The sequence below is a fragment of the Taudactylus pleione genome, unplaced genomic scaffold (genome assembly GCF_031769625.1).
Source record: "Taudactylus pleione unplaced genomic scaffold, aTauple2 ptg000202l, whole genome shotgun sequence".
Classification (NCBI taxonomy): Eukaryota; Metazoa; Chordata; class Amphibia; order Anura; family Myobatrachidae; genus Taudactylus; species Taudactylus pleione.
In genome coordinates, this window is record NW_028284604.1 from 180,897 (window position 1) to 208,240 (window position 27,344).

Here is a 27,344-nt window from a genome sequence, read left to right on the forward strand (position 1 = left end):
ATTAAGGAGTGCAATTGGTCTATAGTTTTTACACTCGGAGGGGTCTTTGCTGGGTTTTGGAATGATAATAATTTGTGCTTCTACCATTTTGGGTTGGAAGAACCAACATCTGAAGCATCTGTGAATAATTTTAGGAGAATTGGGGAAAGGACTTCGGTAAATACAGAGTAGAAGGAATTCATGAACCTGTCAGGGCCAGGAGTCTTACCCCTGGGTAATTGTTGAATTACCACCTGGATTTCTTCCAAGGACCAGGGGGTGTTCAGGGATGCCAGGCTATCAGCATCTAGAAAAGGAAGAGACAAATCATATAGGAAAGATGAAATAACGTCAGGAGAGGGTTGAGGAGTGGAGGAATCATCACGTAAATTATATAATTTTGCATAATAGTCCGAAAATAGATTAGCACTGTCAAGGAGGTTAAGACATTTCGAACCAGATGGAGTTAGGAGACATTTAATTCTATTACGTGCCTGGCGCCCACAAAGCTTACGTGCTAGGAGATGAGAAGCTTTATTGCTGGACGTATAAAATTATGGCAGAGATGAGCAACAGCTAGTTGCATGCACGTCATAAAGAGCTTCTGGAGCTGTGATTGCACCTCCGGGAGTTGTTTACATATTGCTCTAGTGGGGTGGGCCTGATTCTGAGACTCTAAAGACCGTAGAGTAGACTCCAAATCACTTTGTTTATGAGAGCGAGCGTTAAGTTGGGTTCCCTTCTGGATAGAAGTACCACGAAGGACTGCTTTTAAAGTGCCCCAAAATGTGAAAACAGAGGTATCAGTAGGAGAGTTAGTCTGTATATATAGCATGAGAGAGTCAGTAAAGGCCTTCAGAGTCTCAGGATCCTTCAATTGATATTCAGGGAGACGCCAAGGACGGGTAGGAGAAAACTGATGGCCTATAGCCCAAATCCATAAAACAGGGGCGTGGTAACCAAGTAATATGGAGGATTTTAATCTTTTTAGCAGATTGAAGAATTCTTTTATCCAAGAGGATAAGGTCTATTCTAGAGTAACTGTTATGGACTGAGGAGAAAAAAGTATAATCCTTCTCATCTGGTTGGTGGGTGTGCCAGGCATCATACAAATCGTACTCCGCAAGTAATTTCTTAAAAGCTAATGAGGGGCCTATGTCGTGAGGAGAGAAGGGATGGCCACGGGGAGAGGATCTGTCTATTTTGGTATCAAGAACTAATTTAAACTCACCCATCAAAATAAGTGCTCCTTGACGAACCTTAGTGATTTACTCAAAAGTGTCTTGGAGAAAAGGGACTTGACGGGAGTTAGGGGCATAAAGAGAAACTAAAGTGACAAGAGTATCCTCAATTTTTCCAATGAGAATAAGAAATCTGCCATTCCCATCCTCAATCTTTCTGTGCAATACAAATGGGGTGTTAGCATTAAACAAAATGGCAACACCATTACGTTTAGACAAACTATTAGAAGTATAGCATAAAAGGTATCTATGAACTTTAAATATGAGAGGAGCCAAGGATGAGAAGTGCGTCTCCTGTAGAGCAACAATGTCAGCTCTGTGGTGGTGAAAAGTAGAGAGAGCCAGGTGCCTCTATTGTGCTGAGAATTAAGTCCTTTGACATTTAGCGAAGAGACTTTAACCTAGATGTACATGTCACACAACAATAAAAAGAAAAAAAAATAATGCATAGAATTATAGGAGAAAAATAAAAATAAAAGACAAAAACACAGGAAAAGGACAAAAAACCCATAAGGCCCAGTATCTCGGGCCACAGTAGTTGCTGTAAGGGAACAATACGGCAAAATGGTTAACATGTGGGGGAGGACTGTGTCAAAGCCCACCCATGAGACCTATTATAACATACTGTACAGTATAAACATCAAACATTAAATCACATCCTCCATTCCTCCCAAACCAGCATATAGAGAAATAATTTCAATACATACTATAGCATGGAGACAGGCAGGAGAGGGAGAAGAAGCTAGAGAAATAAAATAGCGAAACCACTTAATATAAGTAGCATATTAGACATGGATCGTAAAGATACATTAAACCTCAAACTGGAAATACTCATAGCTGAAAAGACCAAAATATAGCGTCCATAATTAAGATCCAGAGCTAGTGATGGAAACAATGCTTTGGAGAAAGGACCTTTTCTACAAGAAAATAACTGAGAAATAGTGAATTAGCCTATAATGGTTCAATACAGAGCAGGTCCAGATTCACCCAAAAAAAGTCCTCAAAAAAACCCCAACACTGGAGAGATCCAAAGGGGAAAGACAATACAGTTTCATCCCACACAAGACCAATCCGGTTGAAGAGGGGGACCTTGGGATGATGAGGGAATAGAGACAGTGATTTCCCATTCCGGCATCAATTTGGCACCAGCTTCCAAAGATGAGATAAACGTGGAGCCATCCTTCCAACCAAGAGCTTTAGCGGGAAACCCCATCGATATTGTATATCGTTATGCCGAAGTGCTTTTGTAATAGGTTAAAAGGTTCTGCATTTATTGATAGTGTGGACTGAAAAATCAAGGAATAGTTGGAGATTGTTGAGAACTTCCACATCCTCCGCCTCACGAGCAGCCCAAAGTGTATCTTCCTTGATATGAAAGAAGTGAAGCCGCAGGAGGACATCTATTGGAGAACCTGCCGGAGCTGAGCGTGGCTTAGGGCGACGATGGATACGATCAATCAGCAAATCCCGAGCCTCTATAGAAGACAATAATTTCTGGAAGATATTTGAAGCAAAGTTCTGGAGATCATTGTTGGATACAGATTCCAGGACACCCCTGATTTTAACATTGTTTCTCCTAGATCTGTCCTCCAAATCTGCCAATTTGTCCTTAATGGAGGCCAGTTCTGTCAGGAGTGAATTATGAGATGTAAGGAGGTCGTTGTGAGAGGACACTAATTCTTGCCTTTTTGTTTCCAGGTTGTGGGGCCGGACTGTTGGCATACTTAGGTCCCATCCCTTTCCTGGAAAAGTCAGCGAAAAGGAGACGGGGCTCAATGACGCAAATAGCGCCATTTAGCCCCGTCCCCTCCATGCGTACCCATGAACTTCCCATTAAATCTTCCCATCCTGCCCACTTTCTAGGAAGTGGGCAGGATGTGGGAGATCTGCCTACGCTTCCGGGGGTGCTGGAGGACTACTCGAAAAGTCGTGAGTCTCCCACGACTTCCGGGAGTGTAGGCAATTATGATCTGTATACAATTTTGTCTCTCAAACACTCAAATCTGTGTGGGGATGTACAGTAAATCATGTGATTCAATTTGTACCTCAAAGAAAGAAACATATAGAACACAGCAAGTCTGCACGGTCAGTAACACCTTCCCACCCGGAACACAAAACTTCATGCAGACCCCAGATAGGTAGGTAATAATTGTAAACTGGATGCTGAATTCCTGAAAACCTGTTGAACAGATTGCCCTCGATGAGTGCTGTAACTACTAGACACCCTTGATTCCTGCTTGCTGTCAATCATGGGAACTGTGCACATGGGATACTGCAGCAGCTGCACTGGCTACAGTCTGTCACATGTCTGTGACTGTTGTACACAGGGCCTGATTCAGAGCTCTGAATCAGGGCATGTTTTTTTTTTTTCTCCAGCCCGCTCACAAAGCAGTGGGTGACCACCCACAGCTTGTGCGAGCGGCCTGGAGTCCGTTGCGATTATCACGACCATCGGGCTTGCGACGGGACCCTGGGGTAGGGTCTCAGCTCCTGCAAGCCCGAGTGGACTTCCTGCTCTAATAGAGCTGGAAGTCCACTACTGACTTGACATCGGCAAGTGTGTATGCACTTGCCACATGCCGGGTCCAGTTGCGGGCGATGTCATGCTGGGTACACATCGTTTAATGTATACCCAGCTTAAGAAGGGGCCTTGATTTGTTAAGGGAAGTGAGGGGAAGCTATTCCTAAATGTTGCTATGGGGCATGCAAAGTCCTACTTATGCCTCTGGGTGCAACTGTGTATAAGTGCAATGGAAACAATTGTTCTATTATTAGGCATTTTCTGGTTTAGGGATAGATGTATAAAACCTTCTAAAGAAGACAAATGGAGATGTTACCCATAGCAACCAATAAGATTATAGATAACATTTATTTAGTACATTCAATAAAATTCTAGTTATAATCTGATAGGTTGCCATGGGCAACTACTTTGCTTGTCCTCTTTAGAAGGTTTGATACTGTATATCAAATATAAAAGAGGCCAAATGCAGTACAGGTTGAGTCTCCCATATCCAAATATTCCGAAATACGGAATATTCCGAAATACGGAATATTTTCTGCATGACAGAGATAATGAAAACTTTGATTTTTTATGGTTCAATGCACACAAACTTTGTTTAAGGCACAGAATTATTAAAAATAAAGTATAAAATGACCTATGGGCTGTGTGTATAAGGTGTATATGACACATAAATGAATTTCATGTATTTACACAAACTTTGTTTGAGCCACAAAATTATTGAAAATATTGTATAAAATTACCTTCAGGCTGTGTGTATAATGTGGATATAAATCATAAATGCATTCTGTGTTTAGATTTGGGCCGTATACCTAAGACATTTCAATATGGTATGCAATTATTCCAAAATACGGAATATTCCGATATCCAAAATACCTCTGGTCCCAAGCATTTTGGATATGGGAGACTCAACCTGTATTTCCATCAATAGATGTACAGACAAGAGATGTTTTGTGCATAGGATAAAAAATCCCCCATCTTCAATTAAACTTTTACCTCACGTCCATTTAATGCTGATAAATCATGTAAATAATATTAGCAGCTTATTGTGAAAATGAATGTAAGAAAATTACTTTTATGATATGATTATATATTGAGAATCATAATGGGTTAATCTTACCAATGGCAAAAAAACAGTTTATAGATACCAATAGTCTAATATACTAATTAAGGCACAAGTAGCACATAATACAAAGCCAGGTTTATAAGATACGAGTCCATGGACTGCTTTAAAAACAGCCCATTGAAGGACAGATTATTTCGCGAAGCTTCTCTATCAAGTGAAACCTTGTAGCAAGAGACTCTTTAATTAATAACATTATGCATTATGGTGATGATTGCTAAAGAATGAATATACAGATAATAGAATAAAATGACTGCTGTCTTGGTAAAATGCCATGTGATTTCTCCAATGTGAATGGCATTGAGGCCAGGCTTTTAAACGGTGGTTTTTCTTATTATCAGGAAAGAGATGAATGTAGGTCGCAGAGTACTAAGAGTTTCCTTAGCACACAGCTGTGGTGCGCTGCTCTGTGCTCTGTCACTGGCCTTTACACATACACTCAGAATTATTATATTTTATTATGACAGAAATATATTTTATTTACAGTAACGTAACAACAGCAATGCAGCATTTTTGAATACTCTCCATTACAAACAGATGGATATCTTTAATTATAATAGACAAAAGTGTGGTCAGCACCTTTTCTAACCCAAAATAGTATCCAACTCAGTTTTAAAAATGTTATATCACATTTATTGCATATATACAATAAGTATGAGAGACAAAATGTATAAAACACAATCCAGTACACTGTATGTCTGTACAACATAAGCTAAAATAAATCAAGAATCTTCACAAATGTGTAAAATATAGCAGTAATTGGTATATACAATACCCTATGGATGTAGTGCGTAGCAGCAGCTGGATATCCTATAACGTTTTTTACCTTTCGTATCTCATACTTATTGTATTCATGCAATTAATTTGTTTATCATTTTTAAAACTGAGGGGGATATTCAATTAGTTTCGCACCCGCGATACTTTTCCAACTGCCACACTTTTCGCCTACTTCGCGTGTCTTGTACGCGGAAACTTTTCGTTTGCACCCCTGCTATTCATCGTATTCAATTCCAAAGGACGCGAAAGCGTGTCCCGGCGTAACTCAAACATGCGAAAAGTGCTGTCAGTTTCTTTGCAAAAGTGGTCTTTGTATAAGTGGTGAAGAATAGCATTTAGCAGTTTTTTGTGGAGAAAATAACTATTCCCAGCAAATTTGGGGTACTTGAAAATGGGTGCAGCATGGTTAAAATTGCTACAGTGATGTCTTAAAAAGCGTTAAAAAGGCATCTTCAGCAAGCACCTGTAATCCTAAAAATACCTCCCCCATACTTGCAGACCCCACCAAAGTCTATTTCTCTAGTTTTTAAGTTTGTACCCCAACTTTGTACTTTTTCTCCCCCTTTTTCAAAGTGTTTTTTTTGGGTGTTCCTCTTTTTTTTTTTGCATTTTTAATAGGAGCAGATGAGGCAGGAATACAAAATTAATGTGATGCAATACATAATTCATACACATTACAATAAATGGGCAGAAAGTGTAGATAATAAGTGCCAATTTGTTTAAAGCCTTTTAAATGCAAATCGAACAAGATGCAAATATGAAAAGTACATACTACAGTAATAAACATTCCCCTTCCCAAACAGAATGGAAACATTCTATATTTAAAAAAAAAAAAAAAAAATGTTCAGTGCACTGTAGTACTACCATTCTATTGGAGCTGTAGCAGTTATAATACATTAGCATAATTGCATGTATCCTACATGCATCCGTATTTTAAGCTCGCAACCTGCCCCAGTGTATGAGTTCCTGCAAGTCATTACTGTGCTTTGACCCATCCTCTTTGGCACAAGGAGCTGTAAGTGAAAAATGCAGCTGAGTTGGCAAAAGACAAGCCTAGCAATAAGAAGCTATTTTCATTGGGCTAGCAGAGACATACATTTATAGTTTGCAGCTGACCTTCTTAGGGGGCATAAAAATAATTACAGGTGTCTTCTACTGTATATATTATGCTATCTAGATTTGGTAGCAAAATTATCTCACGACAACAGTACTTTAAACCTCATCTGGCAAACAATTTGTGACAAATGCTGTGCATAATGCAGCAACAAATAATTATATTACAGCATTTATCAGGCGAGTACTGTAGCACACTGCTGGTTCTCTTAAGGGAAAAGATTGTTAATAACGCTTTACGGTAGTAATGCGTGCTGCATTATAGCTGAATTTTTCTGCACTGATAGGAGGTGAAAGTGTCATTAACAGCCAGGAATGTCTGACACATAGGGCCAAATGTAATAGGGTGAGAGTTTAGAAAATGTGAGAGTTTAGCAGTAAACTCTAACATTGGTCGAGTTTTATATACAAAATGGGAAAACATCTGGATGAGAGTTTAAATGGTGAGAGTTTTTTGAGTCTGAAAAACAAGCGAGTTTAAAAAGTGTGAGCAAATCTTACATTTTCTAAACTCTCACCCTATTACATTTGGCCCCTAATGTGTTTCCTGACCCCTTCAGTGCTAAGAATGAGTGGGAATATACAGTACCTCAGAAGTGATAAGAAATGAGGCATTAAATAATATCAACCTTATAGAATGTAAGCTCTTTTGAGCAGGGCCCTCTATCCCCTTGTGCTTCTCCCTACTGTAATTTAATTTATCTATTACTCCCCACTAGAGCAACTAACACTTGGCTACTTATGTGGGCGTAAAGGTCTCTAATATAGCAATGTTTATTATACATGTCCATGTCCTGCTTTGTATTGTAAGTCACTGGTTACTTATTTGTTTATGTACTTTGTAAGGCGCTGCGGAACACTTGTGGCACCATATAAATAAATGATAATAATAAAAATGTGTGACCCCCCCCCATACATTATTATTGGTCCTGTTTAAAAAAATCTAACCATTTTATCAAATTAATATTACTCCACAAAATTAAGATTAATCACAATTAAGGATAGTCACCTAGTACTTTACATCAAGAAACTGTAGAGGGAACACTTGTCATTTACTTTTGTATATCTCAGTAAATATAAAAATGTGTATATTCTGGAGCCGGCACTCCACTCTTTTTAGATATCAGTCTGGCAGCTGTGCATGGAGTGCTAGAAGGAGGCACCACTCATCTTCCCCTCACAGCATTCACTGGCTGCCTGACTTCCATACACAGACTCTCTACTCCTCCAATCAGCACTGTGGATGCTCGGGGGTGTTCCTTGAGTCCTGCCAGGCCCTTCACCATTAGAAAACTGCACATCTCAACTTGTGCGCATATAACCTTCTCCACCCATGCATCCCAATCTGTGTCAGTGATGAGAGAGCCGGAGGACAGAGATGAAAGGAGAGGGACACAAATTAGACTAGAGAGAGAAGGGGGAAGACAGAAGAAAGACAGGCAGATAGGGGTAGGGGATAGCAGAGATGGAGAGGCTAGAGAAGACCTGTCATCACTTGCAGCCAGTGATGTCCCCATCACACTCCCCCACACACTGGGCCTCATTCAGAGGCGGTCGGAGGATGCAAGCGGTCGCTCAGAAACTGGGCGGCCACTTGCATCCTGACCGCCCGCCTCTGTTGCGGTCGTTAGGCTGTGGGTTAACACCCACAGCTCTAACGACCGCTCGGGGGATGGTCGCGATGGTCAGAGACCATTGCGACCATCGGGGCTTACGACGAGACTCTAGGGTAGGGTCTCACTTGTCGTAAGCCCCGGTCTCACGCATGTCGGTCGCAGCGGGTCTCACGCATGCGCACGAGGGAGCCGTGCGGTCGTAGACCGTACAGCCGCCTCTGAATAAGGTCCACAATGTGTATGTCATAAAAGCAAAGGAAAAGTTGTTGTTTTATGTGCCCTGGCTTCTGCCTGTTGGCATCATTGATTGTCAGTACACATGTGAGAGGCTGATATAAGATGTGTCAGTACACATGTGAGAGGCTGAGATAAGATGTGTCAGTACACATGTGAGAGGCTGATATAAGGTGTGTCAGTACACATGTGAGAGGCTGATATAAGATGTGTCAGTACACATGTGAGAGGCTGATATAAGGTGTGTCAGTTGCTATTCTCAAGGGTAAATTCACTAAGAATCCAGTTTGGACGAGGTTGCATTCTCGTGTGTTTTACCTGTTTTTATAACTCGCAAATTTATAAATGCCAAAGTTGGGTGAACAAGCAGGAAATGAACAGGCAAACACGTGCGAATACAAAAATACATCGAAATACACCATCGAACTAACTCGCAAGTACTATTCATGGGAAGCAATAGAACTTGCGAATTTACCAAGAATCTTGTTTTCAAACTTACATGTAAAATTTGCAAACTCACACCAAAATACACTTTCCAAATAGTCTGCCTCCTGACCTGCGGGTTTGCATGTGTTCACAGGTGTTTCAACTTTCAATTAGTATGGGAACTCAATGATGATGCCTATAAGAGGGGACTAAATTTGATGCATTGATTTGTGTGAATCAAACATGGCTGAATATCCTAGTACTGCTGTACACTGCTCATGGCTGGGATTTCAGACACTCTACCACCAGTCTGGGTGGACCCAGGAGTAAGAAACTGAAAAGACTCAGAGGTGTTTGAACCTGAACGCATTGGCCTATGGCAAGGTCATACCGATGTTCAGGCAGAACTTTAACAACATATTCCATTTGTATGTCCAAGTCAAACTGGACCTAGACCCTGACACGGTACATTCCAACTCTGTCTGCATAAGCTTCTGGCTGAGTTGCACTTTCTGGCGCATGTTAATTTTCAGTCTGTCACGTGTTCAGTTCTCAGAATATCCCAGTCAACATTCTCACGGTACCTAACTCAGGTAATCACGGCATTTCAGCTGCTAATGGATACTTACATCTGCTTCCCTAGCCAGGAGTCACAGTGGCATGCAGTCACGGTAGCTTTTTATAGCATTGTGGGCATGCCCAATATCCTGAGGGCTATTGACTGCTCACATTTTCAGCTGAGATTACCTAGGGGCAGGGCACATGTCTACCTCAATAGGCATCATGCTCATTCGACAAACGTGCAGGTGGTGGGATTGCATGACCTCCTGCCAGGAGCGTAACTAGGTAATTAAAGGCTCCATAGCAAAAGCTTGTAAAGGCCCCTATGTACCACCCAATGATGAAAAATGTATACAACACATATAACTTTTTCATGGAAGATGGCCCCCCTAAGCTCTGGGCTCCATAGCAGCTGCACCCCTTGCACCTATGGTACGCCCATGCCTCCTGCACAATGGCCATGTTCTCCTCCACAGAAAATCCACATCACTGGTGTCTGTACTGCTGATTAGGGCCTCTTGAGCAGCACCTTCCTCCACCTCACTCTCTCCTCTACCCTGGACATATTCCTGTCTCCTGTCCCCCTCCCTACACAAACACAAAACACAAGCAAAAAAGACAAACTAACACAAACCTCCACTGCTACTACCCACACACACACACGCACACACACACACACACACACACACACACACACACACACACACACACACACACACACACACACACACACACACACACACACACACAAACACTGACAGGACAAAAGCAAAAACACAATCAAGACAGAAAAATAAGGCAAACAGATGAATAACAAGACAACAAATAAGCACAAAACAACTTTCACAGACCAAGCAACAATCAATTCCACTAGCCAAAATCTCTCCAACACCACTAAACACACTCCTCAATGTCCCTCTGCAAACATCAACCAACAAAACCCTCAAAGTTTGGGCAATTTGGGGTGTTTTTATATGCTTGGGAAGTGTGTTCATGACATGTGACTGCTTCAACCAACACGTTTCTAGGTTGATAGATGCATTCTTGTGCGTGATATAAAAACAAACTTCCATGCTCATGTTTATTGTCACCTGTGTTGAGTCTCACATGTGTTTGGGACAAAATTCACACTAAAAAACTTATTTGCCTTCACCATCAGAAATAGGATTTAGCCAAACTCGAATCTTGTAAATTTGCGAGTTTAGTCTGGGAAATCCTGTGGGTGTTCGCGCGAACCTGCTCGAGTTTATTCTCACCAAACTCGATTCTTAGAAAATTTACCCCTTAGTCTCTCACTACTTCGGCATCAGGCCTGTTGAGAAACATTGTGATTACTGGCTGTAAGTACTGTGCTAATGTTGTTTTGTGGGAGGGTTGCTAGATCCCTCCACTCTAAGGGCGGGATGTACTAACCGTGTGGTGTACATCCCGCCAATCACAACACCGATACTAATCGCATAGCTGTTGCGATAAGAGCTGCCCTTTGCGAAGCTGCCGCCGCTGGGTGAGGGGGTCTCCTCTGGTATCCTCCCCTCCAAGCTCCGGGAGCTTCCTGCTGGTGACTTCTACAGGAAGTCCCAGGCTCCCCCTCCTACCTTTTAGTGGCCAATTCCTGGTACCCCTGGCTGTTTGGTATTAGTGTTTTAGAAAGGCTAAAAATAGCCCCTATATTTAAATATTACTAGTGTGTACCCCCTTTCAATTCATAAAGAATAAATGTTCCCCTATATTTTTAATTACTTATATGAGTACCCTCAGTGAAGTATACATGCCGCTTATTTTTCACTAGTTGGATACCTGGCGTTGCCCGGGTTGAAGACTGGACCTTGAAGTCTATCTGCAGCCTTCACTTTTGACATTGTCCTCAGGTGTAACACCATTCCATTGATCCTGAAAAGGACTCCAATGTTTGCTAACATGGTTTCAGTCCTGAAAAGAACCTATCTATGCATTTATATAGATTATTTAGACACTGTTACCTCAACACTGAGGTATAAGCAATGTTGTTTGTTTTTCCATCAAGAGCCAGAATAAAAAGGCTGTTGGAAGCCCTCACTCTTGAACATACCACATACAACTGCCCATGGGAAAAGCAAGGAGTTTGCAGGTCATTACCTGCTACATTCAAAGACTGACCTTGTGCCTTATTGATGGTCATTGCAAAAGAGAGTCGGATTGGAAATTGCAATCTCTTGAATTCAAATGGCGTGTCTGTTGGTATGTGGGATGTGAGGAATGAACACATCCTCTCCACAGTACCACATACTGTTTATGATAGTGGCTTCAATGTGATGGGCTTTGAGAGTTATTATGCAAAGTCTTGTACCACTGCAAAGATTTGGATCATCCAGTTTCTAAGCAGCATGATTGGGACACCGAACTTCAAAAGTAATTTGTGCAGAGGCATTCCTGGTGGTTTCTGGCAGTTTAGAAATTCAGTTGTATAATGCACAGCTTGGTCTGGGTGAGTGACAGTGCCATTTGATCTAAAATTGACATATTAACCTGGCAGTTCCTGTAATATTGTCTCACTGATTTTGTTTACTATTTTATTCTTTGGTGCCGTAACAATGCAATTTAGGAGTAAATGACAGTGGAGGCAGGCGTATTCTCTGACTATTTGGAATGGAGTATATCAGGAGCAGAGTAACTTACAGGACAGAAATCAGTATAGCTTCTCAAATTACTGTGGTTTCAGAAATCAGTGCAGAACAGAAATCACTGCAGAACAGACATCATTGCCAAGCAGATATCTCTGCAGACCAACATTGGAGACCATGGCATATATGCTTGGTGGAAATGAGTAACTGTCAGTGCAGGGGCAGTGTGACAGTTGATCCTCTGACTCACTGCTCTTCCGCTGGAGCTCTGCCTGCCCCCCACTGGTATATATCAGGCTGTGCCTTCAGATCAGTGCAGTTTTAGGCACTGGAAGACATCCTGAGCGAACTTGGCTTAACTAAAATCAGAGACTCTGCAGCCTACTTGGTGGGTACCATGTAGACCTCCATGGCCCTGATGGATTTCAAACATAGCCAAAAACCTAATCCTGGTCAAGCTACACCACCATGCCAAATTTGGTGGAGCTAGGTACAAAACTTTGGCCGCGCCAAATTAGTAATTTTTTAATTCCCCCCTCCCCATCATCACATAGTAAATTATTATTATTTTTTTATTATTTTAGAGCAGTGTGTGACTCTCAACCCTGAGGTTTTCCTAACAGGTCATACAATATATATTTATATTGTATTTTATCATTAGTGTTCTCGGTGGGAACATTGGTTTTTTACATTTTTGCAGCGAGCTTGCGCCAGTGTGTGCTCTTAAATTTTGTTTTATTGTATTCCTAACAGGTCATGTTTTGAGGATTTCCGTCTATGGAAGCAGGTGGGATAATTTTGTTTATGTTCAAAACATAGCGCGCCATATCAGGCTTTGTACCTGGAAAGTTCTCACACACTTATTATATTATACTTGTTATGAGTACTTTCTCTCTTTTTTTTTAAAGATTATTCTTAAGGCTCATACACACTAGATGAAGTGTGAATTCACTGATTTTGGACGCATGCATACACACTTGCCGATGCCGACAACGAGGAACGACGGGGGAGGGGGGGAGTGGGGCTATGCATGGCATCATTCACGATATCCCCAGATTAAGCTTCATGTTCAGACAACTGGGGATATCATTAACGACCATCGGGAGCGCGCATCGTTCGTCGGTAAGTGCATATATACACTGTACGATATATCGCTCAACGATATCATTATCGTTCATATTGTTCACAATTATCGTCCAGTGTGTATGCGGCCTTAAACAAAACACTTATACAATTGTGTATATCTATGGCATATTCCAAAGACTGAAATGTTTGTGCACATAAAAAGAAACCAAAAAGTTTATTTTTAGACTTTTACATTTTGGGTCTACACACATTAAGGACCTCATTCAGAGTCGGTCGTTGCAGCCGCACGGTTGTACGCCACCGATGTTCGCTAAACTGCGCATGCGTAAAATTAGCAATGCGCGTACGCAAACTAGCTATTGCGATCAGAAATTGCTCTCTCCTTCAACTTGGCCAGGTTGTTAGTTTGAGTGACAGGATGAGGCGTTTGTGGGTGGTAACAGGGGAAGGTGCTTGTGAACGGGGGAGTGGAGATCCGAACGCAGGCGTGCCTGACTATGCAAACGGCGTTTTATTGGAGTGCATAATTAACTAAGTAGTGTCATGGCACACATGTGACATGGGAGGTTTTTACACTGACTTGATCGTAGTGCTTAAGAGAGGGTATGGTCAACCTTAAAGTCTACGACCAGCTCTGATGGTTCCCGATGGTCTCGATTAATTCTTATATGCCCGGAGATGACGTGTAATGGGAATGAGAAGGGGGCGTATTTTTAGTCTTACGGCCGCATCCTCCCCTCGCTCGTCCAGCTAACGATCCCATCTTAACGACGCAACTTGCGAACACTTCATTTGCATATCCGGGCCCTTTTACCTTACGACCGTGCGGCTGCAACGACCGACTCTGAATAAGGTCCTAAGTCCTTGATTCATAGTAGCTCTGCTCAATCAAGCGGTTAAACAGTCTAGTCTTGCACTGTACATCTGCTCGAGCAGAAGGTGCCTGAGCTTGGATATGTATCTGGTAGCACAAAACATACATTTGCTGTTCCATCACAGTATGCTGTACATTTTAGCAAAGTCTTTCACACGTTGTAACTGTTATTATCATAAATAGCAGCTTAGTTTCATCCAGGGAGTAACTAGGTATTTGTAAGCCCCATAGCAAATTTTTGTAAGGGCCGCTATGTACCACCCAATGGTGAAATATGTATATTGCACATGTAACTTTGACAAGGAAGATGGGCCCTGGGCCCCATAGCAGCTACACCCCTTGCACCTATGGTAGTTATGCCCATGGTTTCATCACATTCTGGTTTCTTCCAATGGTCGACTCATGAAATCTTGGATGGCTTGGTGCAAGGGTAACCACTTATTTATTGACATCTTCAGTGCTGTGATCCAACTGGTAAAAGAAACATGATTGGTATTGTTAAAGTATAATGTAATTGAATGGTATTTTACCTATGTAACATCTGTGCTGTTAGTAACAATGATACCAGTCATGCCCCATGCATACTGGTCCTGCCCACAGGTGTGTGTCTTGGATACCCCTATCTAGAAATCCTGTGCTTTCTCTGGGCCCCTGCCATCCCCTTATCACATTTTATGCTCCCAACTCTCCCTGTTATATCACTTACAGTATTAAGGATATTCACCCTCAGATCCACTTCTCCCCCTTTATTCCTTTGTCACACATTTTAATCTCACTCACACTACAGCTCCATGCATGTAAAGAGATAGAGCACATGCTCGGCCATTGATTGTCTCTGATGACATCACTGGTTCTCTGCACAGCCTCCTTCCATCCACCTGGCAATGTGTGAGGATGAGAAGCAACCTCCTGACCCCTCCTCCATTGGTCACCAAAATAAAATAATAGATGATGGAGGAGGGTAGAGACAATGAAGGCCTCCCCAGGCAGTGTAATGTAGGCCTGGCCTGGAGGACATATGCTTCCATGCCCCGGGCCCAGCCTGTCCCTGGCTGTACTCCCTGCTACCATGGTAGTTCTGCCACAAGATATTATATACTGTACATATAACAAATGTGCTTTAACTCAGAGGTATTAATCAGCTATCAGCTTGAATCACTAATGTAAAATGAATCAAAAAATATAAGCAAGATTATGTTATGAGTTAGAGCACATTGGGTTTGATGTACCAAGCCGTGAAAGGAGTGGAGATGTGGACCAGTGGAGAAGTTGCCAATAGCAACCAATCAGCTTTGACCTATCACTTTATAGATTGTTCTTGATAATTGCTACCTCCAAGATGATTGGTTGCTATGGGAAACTTCTCCACTGGTTCACATCTCCATGCTTTTCACTGCTTGAACATCTACCCCATTGTGCTATATGTACCCATTTGCTTACTAAGCCTGAATATAAGGAAATGATAAGTATACCGTTTGTTTTCAGCTGCATTTCCTGCACTGAGATAGAATGTTTTAAATTCCTCAGATGGAGGTCTAAGTTCAATTATGCAGCGTCTAGTGTTTAGGGACTGTTCACTGACAGTGTATCCTTGCAAGTAGATTCCACCTGCAAATAAGATAGAGAACACTGATCAATGAAACATTAAGTAATAATATATTTGCAATGTAACAAAATGCTATGCCCCTACCTGTAAGCGTATTCAAGTGCAATGATCTAAAATAAACTCAAGTTTAAAATAGTATTCGCCATTTTCTTGGTCGACTTCTACCTACAAATTATATATTTAGGTGTCGCTATATATAAAAGCATTATATATGTGCTATAAACAAGATTTAAAAAAAAATACAAGGAATTATACATATGTATTTCTCACATATTAAAATGCAATTAATTCTTAGGGGTATATTTACTAAAGTGAGAGTTTTTAGAAGTGAAGGTGTTGCCCTTAGCAACCAATCAGATTCTAGCTATTATCTTATAGAAGGTGCTAGTTACATGTTAAGTAAAATCTAATTGGTTGCTATGGGCAACATCTCCATTTCTAAAAACTCTTACTTTAGTAAATATACCCCTTAGTATATTGTTTTGAAAGTTGTTTTTACAATTACTGGTTTAGACATTTTCATTCTTTAAATGTAATGATTACATTTTATTTTTTAGAGATGTGCACAGACCCCATGTTTTGGCAAAACCACCCTCAAGTGTTTCAGTTCAGATTCAGTTTTGAGTTGCTTTAACATTGATAAAAACAGCTAAAATAATGTCATTTAGACCTGTGTACATGCAATCCAAAACCGAGATTCGGTTTTAAATCCGAGTTCAAAATTTACAGCAGACCCAAGCCGGGTATCTGTTCTACTCAGAATCCCAAAAATTATCCGAGGTGGGACTCGATTCGACTTGGAACCCCTAAGTTCGGGTGTGTACGATTTTCAGGAAAACCGAACCGCCAATCTTCAATTTTCTTGACAACTTTTTTATTTTGAATCAAATAGAAACTGGTAAAACCTATAATAACATGCAATATCACAGGCGGATGCCATAGTCACACGTGCTGACATTAGGGGCACTGTGTCACAAATGATCTGGATTTCATTCATTCCAGATAATCTCTTTTATGCAGGAAACACCATTGATCACGTCACTGTATTTTCCTGAGTGTTATCAGGGTCCTGCTGTGATGCGTGTGGGTAGAGATACAAAGGACACTGTTTCCCAGATGTGTTTAATTATCACCAGATGTGTCCTCCCTCCCCATTGCTCTTCCATTAGAGAAATTTGTGTAGCCCTGGTTGAGAATCGCTGATCTAGAGCAATAGTGCGTCATTGTTCTGTGACCTCCAGGTGTCAGTATATCATTGTTCTGTGACCTCCAGGTGTCAGTATATCATTGTTCTGTGACCTCCAGGTGTCAGTATATCATTGTTCTGTGACCTCCAGGTGTCATTATACCATTGTTATGTGAGCCCAGGGGACAGTGTGTCATTGTTCTGTGAGCCCAGGTGTCAGTATACCATTGTTCTGTGAGCCCAGGGGACAGTATATCATTGTTCTGTGAGCCCAGGAGACAGTATATCATTGTTCTGTGAGCCCAGGAGACAGTGTGTCATTGTTCTGTGACCCCAGGTGTCAGTATATCATTGTTCTGTGACCTCCAGGTGTCAGTATATCATTGTTCTGTGACCTCCAGGTGTCAGTATATCATTGTTCTGTGACCTCCAGGTGTCATTATACCATTGTTATGTGAGCCCAGGGGACAGTGTGTCATTGTTCTGTGAGCCCAGGTGTCAGTATACCATTGTTCTGTGAGCCCAGGGGACAGTATATCATTGTTCTGTGAGCCCAGGAGACAGTATATCATTGTTCTGTGAGCCCAGGAGACAGTGTGTCATTGTTCTGTGACCCCAGGTGTCAGTATACTATTGTTCTGTGACCTCCATGTATCATTATACCATTGTTCTGTGAGCCCAGGGGACAGTATAGCATTGTTCTGTGACCCCAGGTGTCAGTATACCATTGTTCTGTGAGCCCAGGGGACAGTATATCATTGTTCTGTGAGCCCAGGAGACAGTATATCATTGTTCTGTGAGCCCAGGAGACAGTGTGTCATTGTTCTGTGACCCCAGGTGTCAGTATACTATTGTTCTGTGACCTCCTTGTATCATTATACCATTGTTCTGTGAGCCCAGGGGACAGTATACCATTGTTCTGTGACCCCAGGTGTCAGTATACCATTGTTCTGTGACCTCCAGGTATCATTATAACATTGTTCTGTGAGCCCAGGTGTCAGTATACCATTGTTCTGTGACCCCAGGTGTCAGTATACCATTGTTCTGTGACCCCAGGTGTCAGTATACCATTGTTCTGTGACCTCCAGGTATCATTATACCATTGTTCTGTGAGCCCAGGGGACAGAGTGTCATTGTCCTGTGACCCCAGGTGTCAGTATACCATTGTTCTGTGACCCCAGGTGTCAGTATATCATTGTTCTGTGACCCTAGATGTCAGTATATCATTGTTCTGTGACCCCAGGGGACAGTTTGTCATTGTCCTGTGAACCCAGGTGTCAATATACCATTGTTCTGTGAGTCTAAGTGTCAATATACCATTGTTCTTTGAGCCCAGGTGTCAATATACCATTGTTCTGTGAGTCTAGGTATCAATATACCATTGTTCTGTGAGCCCAGGTGTCAATATACCATTGTTCTGTGAGTCTAGGTGTCAAAATTCCATTGTTCTGTGAGCTCAGGTGTCAGTATACCATTATCCTTTGCCCCGAGGGGTCAGTGTATCATTTTTATAGTCATATAGAAGCGCTTGTAGCCATGTATAGCTGGTGCATATAATATTATTTGTTTTAACATATATAAGTACACTCTAATACAACGGACATTTGTTAAGCAGACCTGCAATGTTTGAAAGACAATTCATTCAATACGTAAAAACAAGCAAAATGTATATAGCTCTTTCTGTGAAAATATGTGTGCTTGAAAGTTCCCCGTAACTGACAATGCGATTTGTTTAAGGAGCAGCAGCGTGTAGTCACTCGTCCTACCTTACCTTAGCTGCGGTATCTTCCGTTAACAGCCTCGGTCTCCGGTAATGGTTGATACGGAGTCAGCTGTGTGTAACCTACGTTGGACTGACGCTTACTACTTCACTCGCCAGGACAGCGTCCTATCCTCGGCTCTTAGCAGAGAGCCGCCACGTCTTTCACTACGGGATTTATAAGTCTCGATACCTAGCGCTCACTTCTGTGGTGACGTCACGCTTCCACCAATGCGTTTCATCATGTACGTTTTTCAAGGTGCCTGAATAGTGAACTTTATCTTCTTTTATTCCTGTGGGACTGCTTTGATTGGCTGATTTGCTTTGTAGATTTAATTGTCTCAGATCCCACTCCGTTGGTTTAAATAAAGTTATGTGTATTTAATTAATGTAAAAATGGAAAATAAAAATGGTGTACTGTATTTGACAATGTGTATAATAAAAACAGATGCAAAGCTAAAATAAAATAAAAAATAGAATAAACTAAAAAATATGAATATAAACACAGATTGCTAAAATAACTTCTTGCTTAGAATTATCAGCAGAATGAAACATTGTATTAAAATTATTGTCAGGTCCATTTATTCTTAACAAGTACGGGAGAATACAGTCACAGTGTTAATTTCTCTATTTATGAATATAAGCAGAACTGAAATCCTACAGTTATTTAAGTACCTGATGTGTTGTTTTTAAAGGAGATATAAATGAAGGTTGGTGAAATGTACCATCGGTTAAAAATACCAGACAATTAAAAGAACCAATTGTTAAAAGAAATAACAGATCTGTTGCATTTAAAAGATCTGTGTAAATAATAAGGAATATGTATGTAAGTATTAGAACTAATTACTTATACCTTTAGAAAGGCTCCCAAATCAAAATCTAAGTTTAAACCTTTCAGGTGCAGAGTTCCCATTTTAAATGTCCACTCTGTCTCTGATTTTTAAATCTTATCTTGATACTGTCCCCCTCTCCAATCTCTTTAAATTTTTCTAATCGCCATACATTTCATTCCTCTTTGGTTTTTCTTATGATGTAATAGGAAGTGATTAGAAACGCTGTGTGTTGTTAATCCTTTTTTTATATTATTTACATGTTCTCCACCTCTTGTTTTCAATTTTCTAATAGTGCGGCTTATGTATTGGAGGCTGCAGGGACACTCCAGTAAGTACACAACACCTTCTGTATTGCAGTTCAAATGCTGTCTGATTTAGAATTCTTTGTTCTTTGCATTTGAACAAAAGCCAGTTGTTGGTTTTGTGGTGCTGTTACCGGTTTCTTTGCAGGCTTTACAATTTAAACAATAGTGAAATCCTTTCTGATTAGAAATGAGGTTGATTCTTTCTGGAGGTACACAGCCTGCAGTGAGGATGTTCTGCAGTTTGTGCTCTCTTGTAAATGATCCTGGGTTAAGGTGTAATTAGGTCTTTTAGTTCTGGGTCCAATTCCAGTAAATGCTAGTGTATTTTTAAGCTTGTTTCAAGACCTTTTGTGTAGCTGTTGTACTGGGTGATAAAAAGGGTTTTCATTGGGCTTTGTTCTTTTTTCTTATTGTATTGTAGCAGATCTTCTCTTTGAATTTTTTCAACTTTATTCAAGCTGTTTTCTATTGGTTTTTCCAGATAGTCCCTTTCAAAAAATCTTTGTTTAAGGAACACACTCTGTTCTTCAAAGACTTTATTACTTGTGCAATTTCTTCTGACTCATTGGGACTGTCCCCCTGGAATATTTCCAATCCATTTAGAGTGGTGGTTACTGGAGGAAAGGAGGTAATTATTGCAGTCTATCTTTTTAAAAAAGGTGCAAGTGTGTATTCTGTTGTCCTCTATATAGATTTCTAGATCTAGGAATTTTATTGTACTTTTGCTATTGTTGTGGGTGAACTTCAGATTTAATTGGTTATTATCCAAATAGGCGACAAACTGTATCAGTGAATCTTCATCTCCATCCCAAATAAAAATGACATAATCTATGAATCTCTTCCAATGTTTGAGATGGTTCTGAAATGGGTTGTTCTGCCATATATTCTCATCTTCCCATTTGGCAATGAAGAGGTTCGCGTAACTGGGTGCAAATCGACTGCCCATTGCGGTTCCAGTTGTTTGTTTATAAAAATGATTTTGATGCCAAAAATAATTATGGTCTAAAATGAATTCCATACTGCTCATTAAAATGTTAATTTGCTGATTCGGGAGATTGGAGAGGTGGTTAAGGTAATGATATGTATCGGTATGGCGGATACAGGTATACAGTGATTTGACGTCGCATGTTACTAAGAAGAAGGATTCTTTCCATACGATGCTGCTTAAGTGTTGTAACACAGATGTAGTATCCTTAATATAACTATTTTGTTGAATTACCAGTGGTTGCAAGAACACATCCACCTATCCTGTTCTGGGAACCTAGGGATCAGTGTACCATTGTTCTGTGGAGTTAATGTGTCATTGTTCTGGGGACCCAGGGGTGAGTGGATCATTGTTCTGTGACCCCAAGGGACAGTGTATAATTTTCCTGGGGCCCAGGTGTCAGTGTATAATTGTTCTGGGGGCCAAAGTGTCAGTGTACCATTGTCTGTGACTCCAGGGGTCAGTGTGTCATTTTCTTGTGGCCCAGGTGTCAGTGTACACAGGGTCAGATTAAGACTTTTAGAGGCCCTAAGCACTTAAACTAAATTGTTTCCCCCATTTATATTTTGTTCTCCCCCCCAAAAAACAAGAAAAGTTATCGCCAATATTCTCGTCAATGCCTTTAAAAACCTCCAAATTTGGAGAAGAATGATCATGTGAGCCTTGGTGGACCGAGTGGCAGTTTACCAGTTACCAGATTCTAACTTTGTTGTATTCCCAAGATCAAGGTATATCAATAACCTCTATTATTACTATATTATTATTATTTTTATTATTGTATATAGCCCCTTTTTGTGGAACCTGGTTCAGCTTAGGGGTGTGCACCGGCCACTTTTCGTGTTTTGTGTTTTGGTTTTGGATCTGGATCTTTCTTCGTGTTTTGGATCTGGATTGGTTTTGCCAAAACCACCCTTCCGTGTTTTGGGTTCTGGGTTTTGTGTTTTGGATCTGTATTTTTTTGAAAAAAAGCATAAAAACAGCTAAAATCACAGAATTTGTAGGTTTTTCTGCTCCTATGCTATTATTAACCTCAATAACCTTAATTTCCACTCATTTCCAGTCTATTCTGAACACCTCACACCTCACAATAGTGTTTTTATGTCCAAAAGGTTGCACCGAGGTAGCTGGATGACTATGCTAAGCGACACGAGTGGGCGGCACAAACACGTGACCCATCTAGGAGTGACACTGCAGTGGCAGACAGGATGGCAGTTAGAAAAACTAGGCCCCAAACTGTACATAATGCAAAGAAAAAAAGAGGTGCAAGATGGAATTGTCCTTGGGCCCTCCCACCCACCCTTATGTTGTATAAACAGGACATGCACACTTTAACAAATCAATAATTTCAGCGCCAGGGTCTGCCACACAACTGTGGCTGAAATGATTGGTTCGTTTGGGCCCCCACAAAACAAGCTGGCAATTAATGTGTCCCTGCACAAACTGGCTCTACGGAGGCAAGATGTCATCCTCATCCTCCTCATCCACCGATTCCTCACCCTCTTCAGTGTGTACATCCTCATCCTCACAAAGTATTAACTCGTCCCCACTTGAATCCACCACCACAGGTCCCTCTGTACGTTCTGGAGGCTGGTCTCCCTGGAAGAGCTGATAATTCATTTTGATGAACATCATCTTCTCCACATTCTGTGGAAGCAACCTCCTACGCCTTTCGCTGACAAGGTTCCCGGCTGCACTAAACACTCTTTCGGAGTACACACTGGAGGGGGGGCAACTCAGGTAAAATAGAGCCAGTTTGTACAGGGGCCTCCAAATTGCCTCTTTTTCCTGCCAGTACAGGTATGGACTGTCTGACATGCCTACTTGGATGCTGTCACCGATGTAATCCTCCACCATTCTGTCAATGGTGACAGTATCATATGCAGTGACAGTAGACATGTCAGAAATTGTTGCCAGGTCCTTCAGTCCGGACCAGATGTCCAAACTTGGTCCTGCCTGCCCTGCATCACCGCCAGCGGGTTGCTTAGGATACCTAAGTTTTTTCCTGGCAGCCCCAGTTGCGGGAGAAAATGAAGAAGGAGCCGTTGACGTGTCACATTCCGCTTCAGCTGACAGTGTGTTCACCAGCAGGTCTTTGCACCTCTGCAGGCTTGTGTCGGCCGGAAAGAGAGACACCACATAGGCTTTAAACCTAGGATCGAGCACGGTGGCCAAAATGTAGTGGTCTGATTTCAACAGATTGACCACCCTGGAATCCTGGCAAAGCGAATGAAGGGCTTCATCCACAAGTCCCACATGCCGAGCGGAATCGCTCCGTCTTAGCTCCTCCTTCACTTTCTCCAGCTGCTTCTGCAAAAGCCTGATGAGGGGAATGACCTGACTCAAGCTGGCAGTGTCTGAACTGACTTCACGTGTGGCAAGTTCGAAGGGCTGAAGAACCTTGCACAACACGGAAATCATTCTCCACTGCGCTTGAGTCAGGTGCATACCCCCTCCTTTGCCTATGTCATAGGTGGATGTATAGGCTTGTATGGCCTTTTGCTGCTCCTCCATCCTCTGAAGCATATAGAGGGTTGAGTTCCACCGCGTCACAACCTCTTGCTTCAGGTGATGGCGGGGCAGGTTCAAGAGTGTTTGCTGGCGCTCCAGTCTTCGGCACGCAGTCGCTGAATGGCGAAAGTGGCCAGAAATTTTTCGGGCCACCCAAAGCGTCTCCTGCACGCCCCTGTCGCTTTTCAGAAAATTCTGCACCACCAAGTTTATTGTGTGAACAAAACATGGGACGTGCTGGAATTTGCCCAGATGTAATGCCCGCACAATATTGGTGGCGTTGTCAGATATCACAAATCCCCAGGAGAGTCTAAGTGGGGTAAGCCACTGGGCGATGATTTCCCTCAGTTTCTCTAAGAGGTTGTCGGCGGTGTGCCTCTTACTGAAACCGGTGATACACAGCGTAGCCTGCCTTGTAACGAGCTGGCGTTTCTGAGATGCTGCTACTGGTGACGCTGCTGCTGTTGCTGCGTAAGGTGATACATCTACCCAGTGGGCTGTCACAGTCATATAGTCCTTAGTCTGCCCTGTTCCACTTGTCCACATGTCCGTGGTTAAGTGGACATTGTGTACAACGGCATTTTTCAGGACACTGAGGACACTTTTTCTGACGTTTCTGTACAGTCTCGGTATCGCCTGCCTAGTGAAGTGGAATCTAGACGGGATTTGGAACCGGGGACACACTACCTCCATCAATTGTCTAAATCCCACTGCACTAATGGCGGATACCGGACGCACGTCTAACACCAACATAGCAGTCAAGGCCTCAGTTATACGTTTTGCTTCAGGATGACTGCTGTCGTACTTCATCCTCCTCGCTAAGGACTGTTGGAGGGTCAATTGTTTAGTAAAAGTAGTGGTGTTTCTACTTCCTCTCTGGGATGATGAACGACTCCCAGCAGCAGCAGCAACAGCAGCAGCGGCAGCAGTAGGCGTAGCAATGCAGGATCCTCCGGAGGAATCCCGGATAGGAGAGTCAGTCATGCCAGTGATATGGCCTGCAGGACTACTTCCGATCCTGACTAAGGAGGAAATTGACGAGGAGGGAGTTGACGGTGTGGTTTGCAGGCGCTTGGATACAACAGGACAACGGGATTTAGGTGTCCCTGGACTGCTTACGGTCTGAGCCAAAGTTTCTGAACTTGACAGTAACTTTTTATGAACGCGCTGCAGGTGCCGTATAAGGGAGGATGTTCCTAGGTGGTTGACGTCCCTACCCCTACTTATTTCACCTTTACATATGGTACATATGGCAAGACAGTTGTTGTCCGGATTTGGATAGAAATATTGCCAGACCAAAGAGGTGGAATGTTTGGTCTTCTGCCCAGGCATGACCGTGATGGGCTTTTTCATCCCACGGACAACAACTGTCTCCCCCGGAGCCTGATTTAAACAAACCACATCACCATCAGAATCCTCCTCGCCAACTTCCTCCTCAGCGCCAGCTACACCAGTATCCTCATCCTGTTGTACTTCAACAGTGACATCTTCAATTTGCATATCAGCAAGTGGACTGTGGGTGCTCCTTTCAGCACTTGCAGGGGGCGTGCAAATGGTGGAAAGAGCCACCTCTTCCCGTCCAGTGCTGGGAAGGTCAGGCATCGCAACCACCACCACACTTGGACTCTCCTTGGGGATTTGTGATATCTTCTTAGAAAGCACAGTTCTTCGCTGTGCTTTTGCCAGCTTAACTCTTTTGATTTTTTTAGTGGGAGGAGTGCTTCCATCGTCATGTGAAGCTGAACCACTAGTCATGAACATACTAGGGATCGACCTTAGCCGTTCCTTGCCACTCCGTGTCGTAAATGGCATATTGGCAAGTTTACGTTTCTCTTCAGCTGATTTAAATGTCTTTTTCAAGGTCATTTTCCTGAACTTTGCCATTTGGGATTGTATGTGCCCTCTACTATGACATTGGGCATCGGCCTTGGCAGACGACGTTGATGGCATGTTATCGTCTATGTCATGACTAGTGGCAGCAGCTTCAGCACTAGGAGGAAGTGGTTCTTGATCTTTCTCTATTTTATTTTTATCGGAGAAAGTTTGGTCCTCCATTTATGTTATATCGATTTGATATATACGTGCGGCTAAACACAGAAAATAATTTTTTTTTTGGTTTGGACTGGAGTGTACTTTGTGGGTTACAGCACCCTTTAACGGTCAAGCCAGCCGGCCCTTTACTTATGACACAGGCGCACTCTTGGCACTACTTTGTTGATGCACGTGCGGCTACTGCGCACACAATTCACAAACACAGAAAATAATTTTTTTTTGGTTTGGACTGGAGTGTACTTTGGGGGTTACAGCACCCTTTAACGGTCAAGCCAGCCGGCCCTTTACTTATGACACAGGCGCACGCTTGGCACTACTTTGTTGATGCACGTGCGGCTACTGCGCACACAATTCACAAACACAGAAAATAATTTTTTTTTGGTTTGGACTGGAGTGTACTTTCGGGGGTTACAGCACCCTTTAACGGTCAAGCCAGCCGGCCCTTTACTTATGACACAGGCGCACTCTTGGCACTACTTTGTTGATGCACGTGCGGCTACTGCGCACACAATTCACAAACACAGAAAATAATTTTTTTTTAGGTTTGGACTGGAGTGTACTTTCGGGGGTTACAGCACCCTTAACGGTCAAGCCAGCCGGCCCTTTACTTATGACACAGGCGCACGCTTGGCACTACTTTGTTGATGCACGTGCGGCTACTGCGCACACAATTCACAAACACAGAAAATAATTTTTTTTTGGTTTGGACTGGAGTGTACTTTCGGAGGTTACAGCACCCTTTAACGGTCAAGCCAGCCGGCCCTTTACTTATGACACAGGCGCACGCTTGGCACTACTTTGTTGATGCACGTGCGGCTACTGCGCACACAATTCACAAACACAGAAAATAATTTTTTTTTAGGTTTGGACTGGAGTGTACTTTCGGGGGTTACAGCACCCTTAACGGTCAAGCCAGCCGGCCCTTTACTTATGACACAGGCGCACGCTTGGCACTACTTTGTTGATGCACGTGCGGCTACTGTGCACACAATTCACAAACACAGAAAATAATTTTTTTTTTGGTTTGGACTGGAGTGTACTTTCGGGGGTTACAGCACCCTTAACGGTCAAGCCAGCCGGCCCTTTACTTATGACACAGGCGCACGCTTGGCACTACTTTGTTGATGCACGTGCGGCTACTGCGCACACAATTCACAAACACAGAAAATAATTTTTTTTTTGGTTTGGACTGGAGTGTACTTTCGGGGGTTACAGCACCCTTAACGGTCAAGCCAGCCGGCCCTTTACTTATGACACAGGCGCACGTTTGGCACTACTTTGTTGATGCACGTGCGGCTACTGCGCACACAATTCACAAACACAGAAAATAATTTTTTTTTTGGTTTGGACTGGAGTGTACTTTCGGGGGTTACAGCACCCTTAACGGTCAAGCCAGCCGGCCCTTTACTTATGACACAGGCGCACGCTTGGCACTACTTTGTTGATGCACGTGCGGCTACTGCGCACACAATTCACAAACACAGAAAATAATTTTTTTTTTGGTTTGGACTGGAGTGTACTTTCGGGGGTTACAGCACCCTTAACGGTCAAGCCAGCCGGCCCTTTACTTATGACACAGGCGCACGCTTGGCACTACTTTGTTGATGCACGTGCGGCTACTGCGCACACAATTCACAAACACAGAAAATAATTTTTTTTTAGGTTTGGACTGGAGTGTACTTTCAGGGGTTACAGCACCCTTAACGGTCAAGCCAGCCGGCCCTTTACTTATGACACAGGCGCACGCTTGGCACTACTTTGTTGATGCACGTGCGGCTACTGCGCACACAATTCACAAACACAGAAAATAATTTTTTTTTGGTTTGGACTGGAGTGTACTTTCGGGGGTTACAGCACCCTTTAACGGTCAAGCCAGCTGGCCCTTTACTTATGACACAGGCGCACGCTTGGCACTACTTTGTTGATGCACGTGCGGCTACTGCGCACACAATTCACAAACAC

The 27,344-nt window shown here is 42.5% G+C and overlaps 1 protein-coding gene across 2 annotated transcripts in view; it reads right to left on the reverse strand.

Moving 5' to 3' along the window:
• Positions 1 to 13,505: 13,505 nt before the first annotated feature.
• The window catches only part of LOC148518082 (uncharacterized), a 59,500-nt gene continuing 45,661 nt past the window's right edge, over positions 13,506 to 27,344 (reverse strand). For both annotated transcript variants that reach the window (XM_088477716.1, XM_088477715.1), the window contains 2 exons: positions 15,621 to 15,756; positions 13,506 to 14,619 (listed from right to left, as the gene is read on the reverse strand). In XM_088477716.1, the coding sequence (XP_088333842.1) occupies positions 14,520 to 14,619; positions 15,621 to 15,756 (236 nt within the window). In that variant the 3' untranslated portion in view covers positions 13,506 to 14,519. The remainder of the gene's footprint in view (positions 14,620 to 15,620; positions 15,757 to 27,344) is intronic.